Source organism: Triturus cristatus, chromosome 2_2, assembly GCF_964204655.1.
Source record: "Triturus cristatus chromosome 2_2, aTriCri1.1, whole genome shotgun sequence".
Taxonomy (NCBI): Eukaryota; Metazoa; Chordata; class Amphibia; order Caudata; family Salamandridae; genus Triturus; species Triturus cristatus.
Window position 1 is genome coordinate 700,653,332 of NC_140582.1, and position 22,832 is coordinate 700,676,163.

Below are 22,832 nucleotides of genomic sequence, written 5' to 3' on the forward strand. Positions count from 1 at the left end.
AATCGTCGAGGGAGGGAAAAATGGAACCCCTGAGCTCCATAGATACGCTGCAACCATCACTTTCGTGAACACCCGAGAGACGCTTGTGAAGCCAAAGATGAGCACATGAAACAAAGTGCTATTGGCCCACTGTGAACTGCAGGTAGCACCTATGGGCCGCCAAGATCCAGGGTCCAGGGTAGACAGGACTTGAGCTAAGGTCAGCAATATGAACTTCTCCTTTTACAATAAGAAGCTAATAAGGTTCAAGTCTTGGATAGGGCGAAGGCCCCTGTCCTTTTTGGGCACAAGAAAGTAGTGGGAATGGTGACCACAAACTACTTCTGATGACGTTACCCTCTCTATGGCTTCTTTGGCCTAAAGAGCCAAAATTTCCTGACGGAGTAAGGACAAATTGTCCTCTGTCAGCAAGTCATCAGTTGTTGGCATGGGTGGGGACAGTTTCCAAAAAAAGGATGAAGCAGCCCTTCTAGATGATTTGCAAAACCCATTTATCGAATGTTATTGACTTCCAGTGGGGACAGGTGATGGGGGGGTCCTGCAGCCCACTGGGTGCCCATGTTGGTAAGAGGACAAACACAAAGGGGTTTGGAGGCTAGGCTGCCAGTAGGGGTGGTGGACTGACCCAACCGCTTTGCTGAGACCCCTGTTGGCCTTGGTGGCTGGCTGCCGTTGGTAGCCCTTTCCAGAGCCACGGAAGGGGCGAAAAGCAGATGGGGTTGGTGGGGGCCATTGATAGGCCCAAGGACCAAGCCGTAGCTCTGCTATCCTTGAAACGGTCCAGCGCTGAGTCTGCCTTCTCACCAAAGAGGAGACAGCCATTAAAGGGTAAGTCCATGTGTGAGACTTGGACATCCCCTGAGAAGCCAGTAGTTCCTAGCCAGGCTGACTGTGGCACTGAAAATGAAATTGCTCTGCCCAACAAGTCGGTCGTGTCAAGTCCACATCGGATGGTGAACTTCGCTGGATCTCGTTCCATCAGCAATTTCTTGAGAGAGCATTGCTTTGTCCTTCTTCGAGACCATGAGCAGCACCTGCACAACCAAATCCCACAGAGTGAGCTGGTATCAGCCCAAAAGGCAAATGAGGGTCACCTACCACAGTCCTAGCCTTGCAGAAGAGAAAAGCCTCTTAGCAAAGGTATACAGTCTTCTGGTTTCTCTATCCAGTGGAGTATTAGGGAAGAGGCTGGGATTGATCTTAGAAGTGGAGGCTTGGACCACCAAGCTCTCTGGGGTGGGGTGCTGGTTGAGGAAACTGGGGTCCCCGGGAGCGGGGCAATGGCAAAGTCAGTGGGCAGTTGTCTTGTGCACAAGGGCCGCTGTGCAGGGCTTGGACCAGGACCACAGAAGGACATCAGTAAGTTTGTGGAGGAAATGGGAGTAAAGGTTCAGAAGGGGCAAATCCCGGGTAAAGCACCTCTGTCCAGGTGTTTGCTTGACTGCCAAGCTCAAGGACTTCAGCTGCCCCCTGTACCACCACTGCGATTGAGGCAACCTACTCCCTAACCACGGTAGGGGGAGAGACCAGGCCAGTGTCTGGTGAGGTGTGCAAACTACTGGTTGTCTCCAGTTTCTCATACCAGTTGTCCTCTGTATCACCCGATGGGTGATGATAATCATAACTGTTCTCTAACCCCTCTCAATCTTCACTCCCTAAAGGCCTGTCAAAAGAAAAAGGAACTGGCTCCGACTCGGAAGACATGGTACTGGTTGGAGCAGGGCGATGCCCATCTGACTCCTTGTCAGAGTTGCGTATAACAATGGGGTCTGTGGTTGGAGAACATGGCGGCCGGCTAGCAAGGTCCGGTCGGGAGCTCTCAATCTGCTTTGGCCATCCAACGATGCAGAGATCGACTCTGTAATGTGACTCCACTCTACACTTACAATGTACAGTTAATGTGTGCGGATGGCTTGGGGAAGCATCTAATTAAGATTTATCACTTGCCTTTTGTGTCTCGTCCTCTGCAGCATTCATGTGGGGAGCCCAGGAGGCGTGGCGGCAGTCAAGGAACGTTGCGGGCTGCCGGAGTCCGAAAGGATTACTGCTGTGGGCGGAGGTAGCCGCAAATTCGAAATGCAGCAGGAGGGCCGCAGGCAGGATTTGCTTCTGGGGAGCTGTAAGCTTCACAGGAGCAGGGCTAAACCCGTGCCAGCAAGACAAGGCAGTAGGACCTGGGGCTGGGGAATTTTTCGTACCCCGGGAGAGGCAAGGGACTGAGGGAGAAGGGTGCATGGCACCAGTAAGTACCCGGAGAAGCAGGAAAGGCGCACAAGCACCAGACACTTTGAATAAGGGAGAAGAGGTGGGGACCTGAAGAATCAGGCAAAAGGGAAAAAACTTGCGCCAGTCTTACATTTGCGGGAACCAAACACGAAGCAGGGGATAAGTTACTGTTTAAGAACTAGGAATTTAAGCATTCATCCACCTCCTACCCCAAATAAAAACCGAGTACCGGTACCAGTTAGTATCTCTCAAAGCCAGAAGGGGAAGCAATCTCAACACTCTGCCCGCCACTATCTGTGTTATCTAGGGAAAGGTCCAAAACTCAAAATCGCCCCTCACTACGATCTTTTTTCAAAGTTCAAGCCTGATTGCCAAGTTAGACTCTGCTGCAAGCCAAGCTATCAACCTAGAAAAAACCTCCAATATGTCAACAGAGGAGGAAGGTGAGAGAATTGCAGGGGGAGGAATCACACTTGGCAATATGCCTCCTTAGAACGGATGCCTTTTCGACCGCATTGTAACAACGCATACCATTACCCCGCAAGTCGTAACTACAACTTGCTCTAAGGGGGGGGCGCTGGATGTTGGAATAGTATTATTTACTATTCCAACTCCAGTCTGTGCAACAGTAGGGAAGGTGTTGGATTTTAAATTCAACACCTTCTGCCCCCTCCGCAAGTCGTTGTTATGACTTGCGGAGTAATGGTATGCGTTGTTACAACGTTGTAATTACACGCTGAGAAAAGGATTCGTTGTAAGAGCTGTTTACCTTGCACTTTGTAATATATTTCAAGTGTTAGCAATGAGGGGTCATGAGGAGGCTCTGGGCCCCGAACCACAAGGGGGGCAAGAGTATGCTTAGAGCCAGAGCGAACCTAGTGATAGTATTGTACCACAAAATACTAAGAAAACTCTACCACACTCTGGGGTGGAAGGGTTGATGGAATCCATGATTTTGGAGATGAGACAAATTTTGCCACCTCCGAGAAGAATCAGGGCAATGCGATGCCTTAGAGGAAAAGATGAACATCCTGATGAATCGCGTGGCAATAGTAGAAGCCTCATTGGCGGATTTAGGTAAAGAAGTTGAGGAGAATCGGAGTGAAATTCAGGCATTAAAGGCGAGTAATGCCTGGAGGAATAATCTAAGGGTATTAAATATCATTAAGGGGAAAGAGGGCGAAGACATCAAGAGTTTCTTAGTGGAACTACTAAGTGAGTTTATTCCTGGCCTGGAAGCATCATTACTGGAGAGAGACATGCAGAGGGCCCACAGGGACCCTTATAGGAAAACCGGGGCAAGGAAAAACCTGCAAAACATTCTAATTAACTTTCAGTCCTATTCTCTAAAAAAGAAAATTCTGATTGAGGCACTCCAGGCTGGTGTATATAAAAGGGGGATAGGTCATTTAGGATCTGCTCCAACATCTCCAGGGTCACCCAAGATCGCCAATGGGAATTTGGTAAACGCATTCAAGAGTTAAAATCATTGGGGGCAACGGCACAAATGCACTTTCCAGCCTCTTTAACAATCATGTGGAGAAATCAGATGCACAGTACTAGAGATACTAAAGAAGTGGAGTTAATTGTAAGTCAGATCAAATCACAACAGAATGTCTGAGGCAGAGGCCAAAGTAGGCAAGCATGGGAGCATATAGGGAAAAAATGAAAAAAGATGTCAGTTTGTGGATTAAAGAGATTTCTGGTGAGGGGGAGGACAACGAGCCGAGTTGTTTCAACAATCCTAGATTCAATGTCGATTAGTATCTTATCATGGAATGTAAATGGGATGAGGGTCGGGGTAGGGGCAGAAGATATTGGAATATTTAAGAATGGTAGAGAGCGAGATTATCATCCTGCAAAAGACTCACCAGCTAAAGTCAGAATGGTAGGAGGTAATAGGGAAGTTAAAATGGTTAGATGCCTCTATCTGCACAAACCAGAATTGTTGGGTTAAGGGGGTTGCCATTATATTTAAGAAAGCGGGTAAAGCAGTAATAATGGAGACACACTCTGACCCTAGGGGGGATGGGTTGTGGTGAAAGTCAAGATTCAGGAGAAATCATAGGTCATTGCAGGATATTACGGCAAGAATTTGGATGATCCAGCTCCCTTACAGTCTTTGTATAACCAGCTATTGGAATTTTCAGCTCCCATAATTTTGGGTGACGATTTTAATCCATTATTAGACCCCAGGAAAAATAGGTGGCCAAATATAAAAGCATCCGTAGAGCCAAACTTACCCCAAATGAGGGCAGGATTGAAATGTTGCATGCAAGACTGTGTGTTGTTGGACGAGTGGAGAGAGAAAGGGGTCGGGGAGCAAACGTTTACACTTAGAAATAGGAGACAAGCCCATGCCTCCAGGATTGACCATTTTCTGGTTGAGAAAGGGGAAAGTAAGGAGGTTAAAACAGTGGAAATTCGGCAATTTGACTGAAATTGAAGTTGGGTGAGACAGCCACCCACCCATCACCCATCCCCCCCCCCCTCCCCCCCCCCCCACGGTGGACCCTGGACAGAATCTTACTGTTAGATCAACAGGTGGTGATAAAGCTGAAAGAGATAACCAAGGATTTCTTTTGCTTAAATTATATGAATACTTCAGTCCAAATAACCTGGGATGCTTGCAAGGCAGTTATCAGGGAGAGGCTGATTGGTATCGCCGCATTTAAAAACAAGACTGCCAGGAGTAAAATAAGCTGGTTAAGATAGCTAGGATGGGAGATCAAGGACAGGGGATGCAGGGTGTCAGCATGGTTGAGGATGAAATAAGAGAAAAGAAGGAAGAGTTGTCCTGTATTTTGGAGGGAATAGTCAAGAAGAAAAGGGAGGCAAGTAAGCTCTCTCATTATGAGTATGAAGAGGGGTGCGGGACACTCCTTGCCTGAAAACTAAAAATAGAACAAAATCAGAATAGGATTCCAGCAATTAGGTTAGAGGGGCAAAGCTCACTTAGTTGTGAGGACAGGGAGATAGAGGGTGCCTTTGCAGTTTTTCCAGGCTCTTTATACAGAAGACGTCAGAGCTACAATGGAGCAAGTCGAGAAGTATTTCAAGGACTTGTCAACTCCAACATTGTCAGAGGAACAAAGGGAGCTGTTAAACTCCAAAATAACGACTGAAGAGGTTGCGGGGGCAATGGAGAAATTGAAAAGGGGGAAGGCTGCTGGTCTGGATGCCCTTCTAGAGAAGATCTATTTGTCTCTTAAAGAGGAGGTCGTCCCGTTTTTAACAAAATTATTTAACTTGATTTTTATAGGGGGGTCCACCATACCGAAATCCTGGGAGGAAGTAACTATTTGGCTTCTGCAAAAAGCAGGGAAGGATCCAAGGTGCTGTGAATCTTATAGACCTATATCATTGCCGAGTAGTGATTATAAGATCTTCATGCAGATTCTAGTCTGGGAGATTAGGAGGGGTAGAGGACAAATTGATACACCCGGTCAGAAAGGATTCATCAAGGGCAGGCAGATCCACAAGTTAACTAAAGAACTGCTTGGGGCAATAGATATGGCAACTCATGAAGGGCTCCCTTTGTCGCTAATTACCTTTGATGCGGCAAAGGCTTTTGACAGGGTGAGCTGGCTCTTTTTACATAAGGTTGCAGAGCAGTATAAGATTGATTTATAAGAGCCCACTTGCCAGGATATATATATATATATATAAGTAAAATCGGTAACCTCACGCAGAAGATAACCAGCTCAAGAGGCATAAGGCAGTACTGTTCTCTCTCCCTGCTTCTTTTTGATATTTATATTGAACCTCTTGCCTGTAAAATCAGGGCTAGTCAACAGATCCTGCCGTTTGAATTTCGGGGTTGGGAGAAGAGGGTAGCTCTCTATGCAGACGATCTGATGGTATTCACAACAAACCAGTCACTTTCACTTCCAATAATTTCAGACATCTTGGATACATTTGGGGATGTTTCAGGCTATCAAGTAAACTGGCAGAAAACAGAAGTTATGGAGTGGAGCTCCCAGATTAATAACCCCCTGGTAAGGGAAACGATAAGATATCTGGGTATTATGGTAACAAAGAATCTAGAGGATGTTGCACAGGTGAATTATGAGAAGGCAGCAAATGAGACCAAGAAACTACTAAAATATTGGGCAGGGCTCTCACTTTTATTTTTGGGAAGAAAAAACATTTTTTAAATGTCTAAATTACCAAAATGTACTTTTTTGTTTGCTTCAGTACCCTTAGAATTGAAAAACGTTAGGTTTAACAAACTACAAGGAGTCTTGAGTAGTTTTATTTGGGCTTCCAGAGCATCCAGACTTGCCTGGGGGAAACTCCGAAGGGGGAAACAACTGGGAGGAATTGCTAGTCCAGACTTGCTTCAATACTGTAAAGCATTCCAGTTTAAAATAATAATAACTTTGCACCAAGAACATCAAGTGTACCCTCCGTATATACAAGCCATGACACATCTAGAGGGGGATTGTTTTTTGTATAAATTTGGACACCTGAAGTCTTCAAAAAAGTGAAGCTGAAGATACTAATAGCAGCATGTAACTTTGGTCTCAAATCAGGAGAGCCTTAGGAATCCCGTACTACAGCAGCTACGCTCCAATATGGACATCCCCGGGTCTCCCCGAATGCTTGAAGGATAAACTCTCAAGCCCACTAGCAAAAGCAGGACTAATGAGATGGACCAGTTACTTGATGGAAAGTCCTTAGTAGACTGGGAACAATTCTCATCAATGGTCAATGGTGGTATTTCTAGATTCAAGTACTACCAGCTGGCTAGTTGGGTAAAATCTTTGGAGAAGGAAGAGGTGGGTAAGAGTGAACTTGAAGCAAAGTTTTTAAAGAGCCCATTCACAGAGAAAGGAGGTCTTGAACTGGTAATGGTTGTCTGTACTTGCTGAGGCTGAAGAGCTTACTCTCCCTATAGAGAATTAGAGGAAGAATCTGCCGTCTGGGGATGTGCAAAATCTCTGGCAAGTATCAATGTCTACTCTGTGGCATGTTGTCAGTGCCGCCCCACTCAGAAACAATCATTTATTTACGATACACAGGGCATATTGGGCACCGAAAAAGCTGACAAGAATGAACAAGCAGATGGTTAAGAGCTGTCCTATGTGTGGGGTGGAAGAAGCCGATGATCTGCACATGTTTTGCCATTGCCCCAACCTCCAGGTGTACTGGCATGATGTAATTGAGGTCCTTTCAACAGTGTTGGGTATGAACCTGGAGGTAAGCATGTTTGGGGTTGTGAACGAGGAAGGGTTAAGGGCTAATCTGAGTAGTAAATGGAGGAATCTGTTTGTGTTGATTTTATTAGCCAGACGTGAGATTTGTATTAAGTGGGTATCTCAGCATCCCCCCTCCCCCTCGAGGAGGGAGTGGTTGGACATCAACAAAGGATGCGAATGCTGGATCGGAGCAGGGAGGTAATTAAGAAGCTTGACTTTTGGGAAATTTGGGAACAGAATTTTTAGTTTTGGGGATAATTATATAAGTATATAAGATTGGCAAACTGGCTTAGAAGTCCGATTATTAAGCAAGATCGCAATAACTCCTGGGTATTAATGATTGGGACTGGTACCCCCAGATCTTCTCCCTTTTGGACCCTATGGGACAGGAGGTTTGGGGACTTGCTCTCTGTCACTCCATCGGCCCAGGGAGAGAGCGAGACTCCCTTGATTTCTTCCAGTTTGTTTATTGCACAAATGAGAGCCAAATAAAAGAACAAATAAAAACAATGGGGTCTGGGCCACGACGGAGCGTTGAGACCGACGGCACTGGGGCAGGTGCCGGGGAAGGTCCCAGTCTCGCAGCCGGTGCCGCTCAGAATCCAGCACTGGGTTCAAGGGGCCTGACTGGCACCAAGTGCAAACCACCACACAGAGAACCAGTAGGGGTCCTTTCCGTGAGGCCGGAAGGCGCTTATGAAGGGTCAGGCCCCCCAAATATGAGGTGCATAGGCTCATAAAACTCTTTGAGTAGGCCGGGCATCCCTCCAGATCTGGGAAAGTCTGGAAGGCACAGAGTCTATCCTGGCACCGGATCCAACACGGAACAAGGCCTAGATTGCTTTTGTTCCCACGCCAGGGGCGAAGACTTGGACCAGCATGGAGAAGTCAAAGACAACTTCGATTTTTTAGACATCTTTCTGTGTGATTTACCCTATGAACAGGATCGAGGCGACAACTGTCAGGAGCAGGACCGAGAGAGGTCTCAGGACCAAGAGAGGTCTCAGGACCGAGAGAGGTCTCAGGACCTTCTCCGCAACTGGGATCGAGAGCATAGCAGGGTTGTCAGACATCGAGCGACTGTTCCCTCAGCTCCTTGGAGTCCATTGTTCGTCAATCCTCTTGGTCCCGCTCCAAACACCCAAGGCAAACCAGATGTGGGTCTGTCACAGACTTTTGCCTGTGACAAACACATGGGTTTAAGCCTCTGGGGTTCTTGAGAGACATTCCTAGCACAACAGGAGATCAAATCTAAAAAAAGGCTTTGAAAAAAGTTGAGAAAAAAGTCATTAAAAAAAAGACTGGGGGCAGCTCTCTACGGATCTGCACCTACTGGCACGGAAAGTAAAGAACTGACATCAGCACGCTGGAGTATCTCCTATATAGACATGTGCATGTCACATCCAGCGCGGCTGGTGACGCAGAGCCTACCACCACCCACCTACCAGTGCACAGGGATACTGCTCGAACATTACCGGATCCAGTCTGACTCCTGAGAAATATTCAAAGGTAAGAAATATGCAGACAGAATCTCGTATCAAATACTGGAGTTAATGAGCTTATTAGGATCATACGTATCTCCAAAGCACCTATAATACAAGGTGAAAATGAAGCCAAGATTAAGGAATAAACACAGAAAATGAATGCATTTAATCCGATAAATGTGCGTATTCCCCATTCATAGCCAGAACCTCAAGGTATAACTTGTCACAAGATGATTTTTCTGACTCCTGAAGATACAATTTCTACGAGGACTGGAACTGCCAGATCAAATAAAGGGCCACTCGTAATGAGGGACTTACTGTTTAAAAGGCCTTTGAGAATGTTCCTTTTGGTACTGGTGTGCACTTTATGAAAACACACCAGGCGTCTCAGTCTCACTTCAATATTTCATTTGGCTCTATCTTGAGTACCACAGTCTCCAATGGCCTGCTTAAATTTCAACAATGGTTAGTCTTGTTTTTTTTTTCTTTAACAAACTAGTGAAAATCAAATGAGATTCAGAAAGGCTCTGGAAAAGTAAAAAACCCGAATGTACTTACTGTATAGTGAATTAATTACATTTAGGAACAACCAAGGTTATAGAGATGAAGTCACAGCTGAGTAAATAAACTCTATTGAAAAATAGATCTGGGCAAGTAGAGGAGGGTTATGGGCAAGTAGGGGAGGATAGTGAATTTGACAAGCACAGCACATGTTGCTTTAACTCTAACCAAAGTAGAATATTAGCCGGAGCACGTGATTGTGTACGAAGGAAACTACAGATGTGGCTTCCATTCTAAATAACATACAAGCATGGCTGGTGATTCGATAAGAAGACTGCAGATGAGACCGACCTGATAAATATTAACCAAGAAGACAGCGAGAAGGCTATGTGACAAAGTTGTTGCTAGAATGTAAAAGGCAGCTGTTGGAGGAAGTGGGGAGAGATTGTCACTAATCAAAGGAATCGCCCTGGATGGAGTCGTTCAGATGAACAGCTCTCCTGTCAGATATAGAATGATGATGTTTTTGCTGTCGTTGGGGTGTGTTTGTCGGCTGTAAATCTTAGCTACGTAAAACTTCTTTGTTGAACATTCATCGTGTTACACGTATATTTTCTTAATCAAGAGTCAGGTAGAAATTATATTAAAATTAATTTAACTTAACACAGTTATTTACAACTAAATATATTACATAAAAATTAGACCGGGCAGATAGAGCTAGGATAGTCAGAGCTTTTTAGAACATAACCCAGTAAGACTAATAAGAAAAACGTATACTAACAGCTGGCAACAGACTGAAGTTTACATACCTTAGAAGTATTGTTCGGTAGCTGGTATCACATGGATACCAAAACATAAGAAAAGACCATAAAGCAATGCAGTCCGTGTAACATCATCAATTTTGTCCCCTTAGAACTCACTATCGTCTAACTGACTTCTAGGCTGGAGGATAGGCACCTGCATCAACTCACACTGTATCTGACAGATTAGTTGTTTTGCTTAAATTGTTTCAGCACATAGCATAATACATCCCTGTACACACAGAAAATAACTTCTAAAGCAATGACATGTTCAGTGCTTCCAGTCTTACTTGTATACAATTCCAGTCAAATCGAACATCCGTCTTGCAGCTTTCATTTCAGGGTTATCGTGATATTTGTCCGACATAAAAATCACTTCTTTGATACCTTAGGAAGGATACGTTAAAAGAAAATCAGAAAAAGAATCAGAAGGACCACACAAATTGTCATTTAGAAAATACAGAAAGTGTGTCATGCAGCTAACCCACAAAAAATCCAATTTCCAATGCTTAATACCCGTTTTCAGACAATTTTATATGAAGGCAACAAAGTTTATACAGAGTATCAGAGGGTTGCTGTAGACCAACACTATTTTGTTCACATTCCTGCAAACAAGTAATTGCAAGTTATCCAAGCTTATGCATTTATGACTAGAAAAACAAGCATTTGCAATGCAATAGATCTCGCATTTATGAGAGTTTGAGCTATTGGCATTGTAAATGACAATAGCTTAAATTCTCGCAAACGCGAGACCTATTGGATTGCAAATGTGTGTTGTTGTTTACAAGTGCCCCATGTTGCCCTTTTACGTTAATAGATGCCGTGCCCCCTTCTTTAGACGAGAAGTGTTTAAAGAAAGCGGCGTGGACACCATTTAAAGTGGAAGCGTGGTATTGGGCGATTTTACAAAAAAAAACATTTGTTTGTCAACTTGACCAACAAATGCATTTTTTTGTAAAAGTGCCCCATGCTTCGGTTTCACTTTAATGGCGGCCCTGCCCCTCTCTTTAGACGAGGCTCGACTAAAGAAAGGGACGCACCCTCTATTAACGTGAAGGCGTGGCATGGAACACTTGTAAACAACAACAAAAAGCGGATAGTTTTTTTTTAAATGCAGGCGCCACCATGGCGTTCCCTGCTGTAAAAAGCCTACCTGAATACTGCATGCCTCACAGAGCAGCGCTTGCACTGCCCAGACTGAGTGCAGAATTAAAAAACCCTGACAGTTCAAACTCAGTCCCATAAATGGACCCTTGCTGAAAAACAAACTGAAGTGGATGGAAAGTAGCCCAAGTAGTACAGATGAAGTGCAAATATACCACATTTCTCAGTATCCGCACATTGCTTGCTGCACAGGAAAAAGTATGAGACTACAGCTTCCACACCAGCAGCATGACAACATGGGTGCCTCACTCCTCATTTGACAGACAGACAAGCTCGCCACTCTTCGCGAAGCTTTGCATGGCATTCAAACGCCGCCTCCTTTTGTCTCACCTGTATCCCGGCGACGGGCGTTGCCACTAGAACTCAGAGTCATGGACGAGCCTGTCTCCAAGGAAACCATCAACGGTTGTTGTATGTGTACGGAGGCTGATACCAGGCTGAGGGCACTGGAGCTCCAAGTCCGGTGGTGAGGCCCTCGCCGACTGACAGCAGCTCACGCCTCGGAATCCCAGACAGAACTAGCACGGCTCCGAGTCCAGAGGGCAAGAAAGAACTCGGGTAAGCACGGCATGCCGATAGTGCTATAGGTGAGCCGAGGACGCTGGTATGGCAGCGGCACTATTGTAAAACTTGCTGCGCATCAGAGAGTCTGGGTTATTCACTGCTCCTTTGGATTCCAATTTTTATAGAAAACCACTGTTGTCTCCATGCTTTGTAAATTAAAGGTACGCACTTTTTATTATAGTGCAGTCGTTCAACTTTTCTATCTTTCCCCTTTATCGCACGCTGCCATGTGTAGAGCCATTCCTGAAAGGGATGAGTTGTATGAAAATGTTTAAGATGTATTTTTACTTAAAATTGCACAGGCTGGCTTCATTATATTGCTCTGATTGTAAATAGTACCACTTAACCTTGTTATGCTTATTTAGGTGAGAGCATGTATAACAAGAAGCACACAAGACACCAGCTGTTCTTTCATTTAGTTGCTTCCCTGTGAAATGAATTCAAAAAAGAAGAAGCCCGCGAGTGGAGCGCGGGCACTCCACAGCGACACATGTGGTTTAAATTATCGCGCCCGTGTCGGGGCACGATAATTGAAACCACATGGCAGCGGCGCTCGTAACAGACACCAATAGGCCATAGGCGGAGCAATGCGCCTGCCTTTGGCCAATTGCGTGCTGTCTTTTATAAAAAAACAGACGCACGCAAAGGCCAATAGCGAGAGCCGAAAGGAAAAGCACACGCACGAGCGTGTGCGATTATTAGGTCCGTTTCTAAACCCCCTACAAGAGGACTCTCGCTGCGCGGGCAGTGCTCCGCACTGCAAAGCAGGCGCGAGCCCTAAAAAGTTACCTGTAACAATATCTGTTCGATTTGTACATCCTTTATAAAGTCATATTCATTTAGATTACAAGCTATTGTAAACTAGCTCACCAAGTAGTTCGAGATGTGTAGCTTCTGGAGATTTTGTTCTGAATGCATACCGAGTGTTCTTGTTATAACCAGAGTGTGTAAGGCCTGCTTCCCTCTGGATTCAGGTGAATTCAAAAACATTGGTAGATCTACTGTTTAGTTTGGGTGGAAGTTAGACACCATATTTGAACTTTGGAGTGCACCTTGGGTGGATTCAGAGTGTGACAGTTTCCAAGATAAAACTTGATGTACGGCTCCCCAGCCGAGGAAACCAGTATCACCCACCTTCCTGACCAATGTGATAGCTGTCATAAGGCTGTCATCCATGTTGGGTATCTGATCATACAGGAATTATTTGGTCAAACAGTGGTCGCTAGATTGGGAAGAACTGCAGTGTCCGTTTCCTAATTGGAGGAAACATGCAACATAGTCCTTTCAACAGTCTTTATATGACTGGCTGTGTGAACAGAGTCTGCCCTCAGCCTATTCTATCTGGAATTTACTGTTGAACTCATGAGGAATGCAATGTGCTGAAATCGCATTTTTGACAGGTCCACCAAGTAAGGCAACAGTTCAAGTGGATCACAAGACTGAGTGTACTCCGTTATTGTGATCACTAGGTGCAAAATCTCATCCAGATGTCCGAGGGCTGGGCTCTAATGAGTTCAACATCTTGTTCTTAGATGTCACTATCAATGTTGGGTAAGAAGGAACCTGAGTTGGAGGCAGACAGCAGGAGACTTACAGATTTAGAGGAATACTCAGAAGAAAATCAGGGTCATCTCAGAGTAATTTGGTCTGGAAGGGCTCCCCTGCCTTGAACTCTGTCGACTCCCCTTGCTGGAACTTGGGATCTGGAGGTGTGAGTGGGCTTAGGGGAAGCTTTAGCCTTTTGCTTTGCCTGGTCAGGTTCCTACACCACCTTAATAAATCTCTTTCCATATGCTAAAGAAACAAGCATTTGCAATGCAATAGGTCTCGCATTTACACGAGTTTGAGCCATTGACATTGCAAATAACAATGCTCTTTATTTTTGTTTTAGTTATTAAAACATAAATAAAAAGGCATGGTCATTTAGAATGCCAATAGTTTAAACTCGCATAAATGCGAGACCTATTGCATTGCAAATGATTGTAGTGTTGAGGCTCGAGTTTGGGTGACTTTTTTGGTCACTGTTTTAAATGTATTAAGGATTTTGTTCGCGACCCATCGCTCTGTGTAAGGTAGGTGTATCCCCATTCCTCTGCTTACGGAGATAAAGTCGTAAAGGTAATAAGTGCGACCCATCGCTCGCCATCAAAAGTAGGTAAGGGATGGACACTGCTTGACGGCAAGACGGGTGCCTCTCAGACACCGTTTTATTGGAATACTTTGATATGGATTGTATAAACCTGGCCTTTGCAAAGGTGGGCGGGGGCGTTTTGTGCGGCCAAAGGTCTGTTCTGATCTTTCGAAGTGCCCCTCGTGGCTGGCATGATGTGGTAAATTTGCTGCTCCAAAAATGTGCTACGTGTGGTTTTTTTTTTTCAGAAGATGACTGTGTGGCATGTTATGTGCGCACCAAAATATCAAAAACGTATTTTGTTACACGCCAGTCTGTTTAAAAGCAGGCCCCTGATTATCTACGGGTTGGCGTCTCTAGGAACAGATTTGGGGACCATTCCTTCGGGGCGTCTTTGCATGAACTCGCATTCATTGGGGTCGAATGCAGTTTTCGATGGAGTCTTCCAAAAGTACACGTGTGCACTCACCGCAACAGAAGGACGTGTCTCCGAGCAGATCTTGAATTATTGTCTAAGGAGACCCTGGTGACATATCGTAAACACACCGTGACGTGCAAAGGAAGGCTTCGCACAGTTTGCGGGTAGGGGTGCGGCAGCCAAGGTGTCATATTTGGGTGCTTGGAGACTGGGTTTATTTCACTGAAGTGCTGAAATGCTTGTTTGATTTTGCATCCGACAATCCAGGTTACTTTTTGCGTTGTATTTCCTCTGGCTAGTAGTAAGCGAATCCAATGGGGACGGGGTAAGATTAGGTTATCCATAGTATTTTACAGATATGTAACATTGTAACGTTCTGACCTGCACAGAGGGTGAACATGCTAACGACGGTGGTCACAACATTCTGGTGTGTCAGTTTCGTCAAGTTTGCAATGCCAGCTTGTATCAGGGCAGGACTGAAAGGCCCGTCACTGCATGGGCACTGCCAGTATTCACGGAATGAGTCTGTGGGGCTCGGACCGCCGACCAGTGTTTGCTCTGGGCGCTCATCTTGTCTTCTCGACGTTTAGTTCATGTGCGCATTGCACCCTCGGTCCCGTATTGCAAGTGTCGAGAAACTGGTGTAATTTTTGTATTAGAACTGTGCATATTTACTTTTGAATATCTTTGGCATCGAGTGTGAATTGGCCTCCGTAAAATGATGGGTGGCGATGTTTCACACTTTTCACTTCTCAACGCTGCCCTTTTAATGAGTTTAAGATTAATATTAATATACCGTCCGTTTTGTTACAGCAGCCTTCTGTGCTCACGGGATTGGGGTTGTAGGCAAAATCAACTTGAATCTCTGAGATAAAAAAAAAAGCTCTCGCCATTGCGCAAAGGCAGCCGCTTATTTATATTTGCCACTTGTTTATATTGAAAGCGCAATGCAAAAATAAACACGTGGCCGGCCGCCCTTGCCAAAGGCGACTGGAAAAACATAGTGCCGACACGACTAATAAAGGAGACAGTGTCACGTCGCAAGTAAAACATCCAGTCGGGATGGGCCGTCCAAAAAGGAGACAGAGCTGTAAGAAAAAAGCCTCATTTTCAATCGGAGGCCAGCGTTGAGCATAAACGATGACGCCAGCCAATCAAAAAGATGGGCGTGGCTTCAACTCCACTACAGAAATGTTTTTGATTACAAGACACCTCGCAGAGCGAGGAGCGCATGCGCGCTCCAACGCTAGGCGAGACCTAAAAAGGAGAAGTAACAATTGTACAAATAATAGTAAGGGTAAAAATCTAAATGTCTCTGACTGCGTTTACCCTCTTTCTTTTTCTTCTGTTCTATCTTGATCAGTTGAAACATTTAAAAAATGGATGCTCAAACTGGTAGAGTACTAGAAAAAAATATTCCCAGACTCAGACTTAAGTCAGTAGCGAACTGTGATTCCTCACACAGATGTGAACACGGCAGCGCTCTGGGTGATTCCCAATAAGAATCTGAGGAAGGTTAGATGACTGAGGGACGTGGTACTGAACGGTTGGGGGAAAACAAGTTGAACTGAATTTTGAAAAGAGTCCTTTGTTGGGACTTACATTTTAATTAGAATGTTACACACTCAATTTCTACTGGCCACGCTGACGAAGGGGAACATTCAAACAGCCAACAGCAGCTACATCAATACATGATCCATTACTAGAGAACAATTAATTCTTATCAATCCAAACTCTTCCTTGAATTCGATGTAGTGTCCTCTGTTGCAGCATAGTGAAAGGATGTGGCACACTGCAGAAGGGAAGGGGTTATTTCAATATTATGGCAAAACGTATGTCATAGCCTTTCAAGGTGTGTGGGTAGGTAATGCAAATATTTGTTTTATTAATGAATGCAAGACGTCATGGGGGATTTTGTCAGCCACAGACCTGCATTATATATATATCAGATTGCTTTAACAGACTTCAGAAGCAGGGAAAAGAAAGTGTTCGTGCCAACTCCTTAAAATCTATGAAAGAGTAACTCTAGAGACTTCTGTCCAGGGAATTACAGTGGATCTCCTTCATTGAGTCTAAAGAGCAGCAGCTTTGAGAGTGAAACTATATAGAAATCCGAGAACTGATTCAGTGCACTGAAAGTCTGTGCGCTCATCTGGGTTAAAAGGCTCAAGGTGGGCAATAAAGACACCTCAGATCATAAATCTAATATTTTTATGCATAATTTGGGAGATTGTATAAAAATAATCCACTAAAACTGGTAATGGAAAGGTCCACCCTGGCAAAAAAGACTGGTATTTTTCAGTCCAAACAAATAAAAACTGGAGTTTAAACAAGATTCATGTGAATTTTGGGTTATGAAATTGGTGTGTTCCTCAACCTCGCACATATGGATTTTATCCCAAAATTCTCTGTTGGTAAATGTAGAGGGTCTAACTTTGGCTCTGAGTGCAGTTACTTATTAAGTCACTAAATAATAACTGACAAATGCTCAAAATATGATCATACAAAAGGAGGAAGAATAATTTAGCTAAAATTAATGAAGACAGCTATTATGCCTGTACAAGTTAATGTCAGTAAGGTAGCCAAACAGCTGCAACAAATGCACACGATTGGACGGCAATCCCTATGCAGGGAGACACTACTGGAAGAATATTTTCCAGATCCATTCTGGTACCAGAAAATAATTCACAAGTCTAGGAATCGGAGGGAAGAAGTATACATCAGAATAAAGTACTCCATGCAAAAGTGCCTCTTATGTAACATGCTTGTAAGAGTAATGGCAAGTCATTACGTAAAGCAGTAATTTAATCTCTGGATGATAAGCCCCATTTCTGAAAGGCTGTAATCGTGCATGAACCCTTAAGGATAAATACATCTGTCTGGGTTGGGGCGGGAAAAGCCTAATTTTTTAGGATAATCTGTTGGCATGATTTGGCACAAAACCTAAATCCCCAGACCTATCCAGCAGTAGGGTATGGTAAGAACAGGACTGTCCCCATGAGTTTAGATTAGACCAGCTTGACTTTTATATAGCACTGTGTGTGTTTGGTATTTGTATTAAGCGAAAAAGAGGTGTGGAGCACTGTACAGGGTCATAAGCAAAGATACAGTCACTAGGCCAATGGTGGGCTTGCCAAGTTCTGAGAGTGAGACAGAAAGGTGTCTCGTTCTGATCAAATGTTCTTTAAAGAGGGTTATTGGCAGCTTTCTCAAACTGTAGCAAGGATGGGGCAATCCTGATGGATTGTATCCATAGGACGTTGTTCCAGACCATGGATGCATAAATGGAGAACACCTGTTACCCTGAATACCAGTTTAGAGAATTCTATATATTATAAACAGATCAATATAACGGTACCCAATTTATCACACTTACAGCAATGAAAATCACAGTTGACCGTGCCGGATTATTGTCAAACAGACATCAGCAGGAAAACGCACAAATCACTGAGCCATCTTGCAACAAGATTCCCACTTTGCTCGTGACGTACACATAAAATAATAGGGGGCTTTTTGTGCAGAAATTGCTGGCACCCTCGCACCAACTTTTCTTTCTTTCAACGCCCATTCCTGTCTCATAACCCAAAGTTGCAGGGACCGCAGTTCTAAACATACGGCTTCAATACAGGCAAAGTTGCAACCAATAATGGAAGTAGGACTAGTCACATTCTTTTTTTGTATTTTTTTGTCCTCATTCGCCTTTACCCATAGTGTGCAAACCGTCTGTATGTATCCCTTCTCAATGACCTAGGATGACATGGGCTCTTTCAGTGGATTCTCTCGGTACCATCGCCCAGATGGGATATGTTTTCAGCCCAGAAAGCCACTTTCCCTTGGTATAGGAAGGATGGGTATCACTCCAAATTGTTCTAAGACCATGTGAACGCACAAGATGCCGCATAACCACATGGGAAGATTCAACTTGGTCCAAGGAGTGTACAGTTGGCATAATCATTGGACCTAAAAAAACAAAAAAAACACACTTCATCTCCACTGCAACAGCATGTCCTAGTATGCAATCTTTTTCCTGCTGCACAGTCTGGCCAAATCCATCTTGGATGTTTCATATAGAGAAGTCAACCAATCCGAATGTTTGGGAGGGGTAGTGTCTACCCATGGTTTACAGATTTGTCTTCTTGCCAGTAAGATTGAATAAAATAGAAGAGATCTAGCAGGTCCTGATATCTGGCTATTTAGACCAAAAATTCTGTAGAGGGGTTAAGATCAATTCAGGGATTGCGGAGTCTAAAATATATGACCTACAAAAGGGGGAGGTTGTGCTTCGAGAAAAATTGGAAATGCTAGAAAACAACTCCCACACGAATAACCTTCGAGTTTTGAACATTCCAGAGGGGAAAGAGGGACAGATTTGAGGAATTTTATCGTAAATTTGATTAAAGAGATTCTGCCACTTGACGATTCTGTGGAGTCGCTGACAAAGGACATACAAAGAGTCCATATGGATCCCTTCCGCTTAAATCCAAATAGAACTAAGCCAAGGAAGATTCTCATTGATTTCCTTACCTATGCTGTAAAAGAATTTTTTTTACATTTGGCATCAAAGGCAAAAACATTAAGAAGCAAAGATTTCACCTTTGAAGTTCATTCAGACCGGTCGAGAGACACATTAGAAAGACAGTGGGAGCTTGGGAGAAGGATGGACAACTTTAAGAAGATCGGCGCCACCGTGCAACTTAAATTTCCTGCCTTCTTGAAGGCTATGCACAATAATAAAATGCACAACATCAGGTCCGTCCAGGAGGCAGATGAATTGCTGGATAGCATCGCTAAAGGGCCTCCTTAATAAATTAAATATCATAAACTAAATATCAATTAAATGCTAATCAAATATTCAAGGTATTCTGTAGATACAGGGTGTTGTAGTAATAGCTTAAAGATTTGGCACTATAATATCGGAGGAAAAAGTGATTAAAAAAAAGGAGAAAAAGGGAAGACATAGAAGGAAAGAAAAAAAGAAAAAAAAAGGAGGAAAATAAAGGAAAAAAAAAAAGAGGATATATAAATGTCTATGTTGATGCATGGTACATGTATGGTACATGATATATTTCCTTTCTGTTTTCTTTCTCCGGTGGGTAACACTTAGGTGTGATTGAGGTAGAGAAGGAGGAGATATGGACACCATATCTGGACAACAACTAGTCCAGTTAAATGGGGAAAGGGTTCTCCAAGGGCGGGGGAGGGAGGGGAGGTAGGTGAGCACAGGGGGATAAAAAAAATTAAAAAACTCATTCGCCTTAGTTTTATTATGTTTTTTAGATCTGACAGTTTTAGTCAGTCTAGGACTGACTCAAGGGCTAAAATCAAGTTGTTATTGATGTCTTGTATTAAGGAGGGCATGGAGGGCGGAGTCTCCAAATAAATGAGTACTTTCCAGATACTGTCCTGGAATGTGAATGGGCTGCAGGTGGGGTCACGTAGAAGGAAAATCCCACAATATCGGAGAGACTCCCCAGCGCAGGTTGTGGTCATTCAGGAGACTCACCTTCTTAAAGCAGAAAAATATTAAGGTCACAGAAATGGGTGGATTCTTTTGTATGTACTGATCAGACAGCAAACATGGGTGTGGATTCTTTTTAAAAAACTAGCCAAAGCACAGATTTTGCAATGTAAGTGTGACCCAGGGGGGAGATGGCTGATATTGAAGGTCACTTTAAGAGGCTCTCTCTTTACATTAGTCGGCTATTATGGCCGGAATCAGGACGATCCCTCAAATCTCCAAACTATTTTCTCTCACCTATTGGATTTCGCAGAGCCAGTAATATGGGCAAGAGACTTTAATATCTTTCTCAATCCCAAATTAGATAAATCTCCTAATAGCAGAGCAATCGCCCCTTCAAGATCTAGGGTATCCCTTTTGGCAATAATGTCTCAACTGGTCTCGGTGACATCTGGAGAGAAAGGTCTGGGCAACAGTTGTTAAGTATAAACACAAGTCACGAACTGACTATATTCTGATCAATTACAATCTCAGAGACAAAGTAAAGGATATAACATACCCGCCATCACATATGCTGGACCATTCTAGTATTCTACTGACTCTTCAATGCCTACAGACTCAACAGGTCAGAACTTGGTCTTTTGACCGCACCTTGCTACTTGAAGAGAAAGAGACAAGTTTTCTCTCCAGGGAGACAAATCAATTCTTAGAGACCAATTTGGGAACTGCCGATATCACTACAGTATGGGATACTCTTAAAGCTTTTTTAAGGGGTATAATAACCAATAGGTCAAGTTATAGACTTAAGAAATACAGAGAAGAGATCATAGTTTTGGAGGAAGAAATGAGGAAAGTGGAGGCCAAGTTAAACATTCAAGAGGGAATTGGTCAGATTGAAGATCTGGAGAAAATGTAGGGATTTGAAGGAGCAAATGGAGTCTTCTCCAGGCGCGACTTACGCGTAGATGGGAGGCGAGCAAGATGGCCCATTTTGAGTATGGGGAAGGAGCTGGAAAATTATTAGCTTGGAAAATCAAAGCAGATCAGCTCCGGAACCATATAAAAGATCTCCGTAGGTAATCGGGAATCCCCCATTTCCTCAGATGAAGGTATTGGAGAGGTTTTCCTGGATTACTTTCAGGAGATATATAAAGAGACCTCCACAGACGATAATCTCAAGGCAAGATTATGGTTGGAGAATATCACGTTTAACGCCTATTAGCTCCGACCAACAATTACATCTTGGTCTGCCCATCACACAAGAGGAAGTGAGGAAGGCACTGGTGAGTGGAAAAAGGGGTAAAGCGGCTGGTCCAGATAGACTCCCAATTGAAATATATAGATTATTGGGGGAGAGTATAATTCCAACAAAAACCCATCTGTTTAATAAAATCTTTATGGACAGGGTCAGCCCACCGGTAACATGGAACAACGCCACTGTAGTTCTCATCTTGAAACCGGGCAAAAATCCCTCTAGGTGTGGGTCTTACCGGCCCATTTCACTTTAAAATGCCGATTACAAGGTCTTCACAACCATTCTGGCAGCTAGATTGGGCGAGCTGGCCCAACACATTCTCCACCCTGACCAAAGGGGGTTCTTGAAAGGGAGGCAGTTGGCAGATCTCACTCATAATATGGTCGGCGCGATAGATATCGCCTCCACCCATTCACTCCCTCTTGCAGCCTTGACCCTGGATGCCACAAAGGCTTTCAACAGAGTGAACTGGATCTACCGGTCGGAAGTCATGGAAAAATTCAATTTGGGTGCTAAATTTTGCTGTGCCATACAGCTGCTATACAAATCTCCATCAGCTAAGCTTTTGGTTAATGGTAGCCTTACACAATCATTTGTTATAACCAGAGGAACCCGACAGGGCTGCCCCCTCTCCCCCCTATTATTCGACATGTATTTTGAACCGTTTGCACAGAAACTTAGAGACAATCCAGACATTAAGTCCTTTTGACACATGTGCATTGAGAGAGAAGGGTAGCGCTGTATGCGGACGATATTTTGATACTGTCAGCAGACCTTGGCAGAACTCTTCCGGTAGTAATCAAACTGGCGGAGGAGTAGCTTTGCATCTTAAGTGTATTTTTTATACAACAGAAAATCCTCTGAAACCAACCAGCAGGATGAGGCCTCAGTCAACAAGCAGTGGCAAAGCCAATATAGGCTTTGCCTACACAAGAGCGACTGGCATTGCCAATGTCTTTTAGCCATGTTGTACAGCAATGTGGAGTAGAGTGGCATGGGGTAGAGTGACTTGGAGTGGCGTAGGGTAGAGTGGTGCAGAGTAGAGTGGAATAAGGTACAGTGGAATAAGGTACAGTGGAGTGGCGTGGAGTACAGAAGAGTGGTGTAGAGTGCAGTAGCACAGAGTGGATTGGCATAAAATAGAGCAGTGTAGGGTGCAGTGGCATAGAGTGGACTGCATAATATAGAGCAGAGTGGCATTGAGTGAGTTAGACTAGAATGGCAGGGAGTGGAGTTGCATGGAATACAGTGGTGTAGAGTAGCACAGAGTGGATTGGTGTCGCTAGGAGTCGGGTAGAGTAGAGTGATGTAGAGTTGAGCGGTATTATGTGAAGTCGGGTAGAGAGGCATTGCGTGGGCAACGAAGCAACATTTAAGAGGATTGGTGGAAAGGAATGGAAGCTACGTGGACAGCAATATGAGAGACAGATTGAAAACACAAGCACTCATATGGAGTACTTGAACACAAAGAAAAAAGAAGCTTCAAAAACGGGAACAGTGGATGGACACAAGTTCTTGGTCCATGCTCTCGGGGAGGGCCAAACACAAAAAGAGAACCTACGAAGACCTTGCACTAACACAAGTGTTTGCCGCAACGCCTTAGACTAGCATTTCTATTTCATTATAACGT

The 22,832-nt window shown here is 44.1% G+C and overlaps 1 protein-coding gene across 1 annotated transcript in view; it reads right to left on the minus strand.

Moving 5' to 3' along the window:
* Window positions 1-22,832, minus strand: part of DCTD (dCMP deaminase) — a 181,303-nt gene that overhangs the window by 62,098 nt on the left and 96,373 nt on the right. The window contains exon 5 of the mRNA XM_085641881.1: window positions 10,503-10,599. Within this exon, the coding sequence (XP_085498007.1) occupies window positions 10,503-10,599 (97 nt within the window). The remainder of the gene's footprint in view (window positions 1-10,502; window positions 10,600-22,832) is intronic.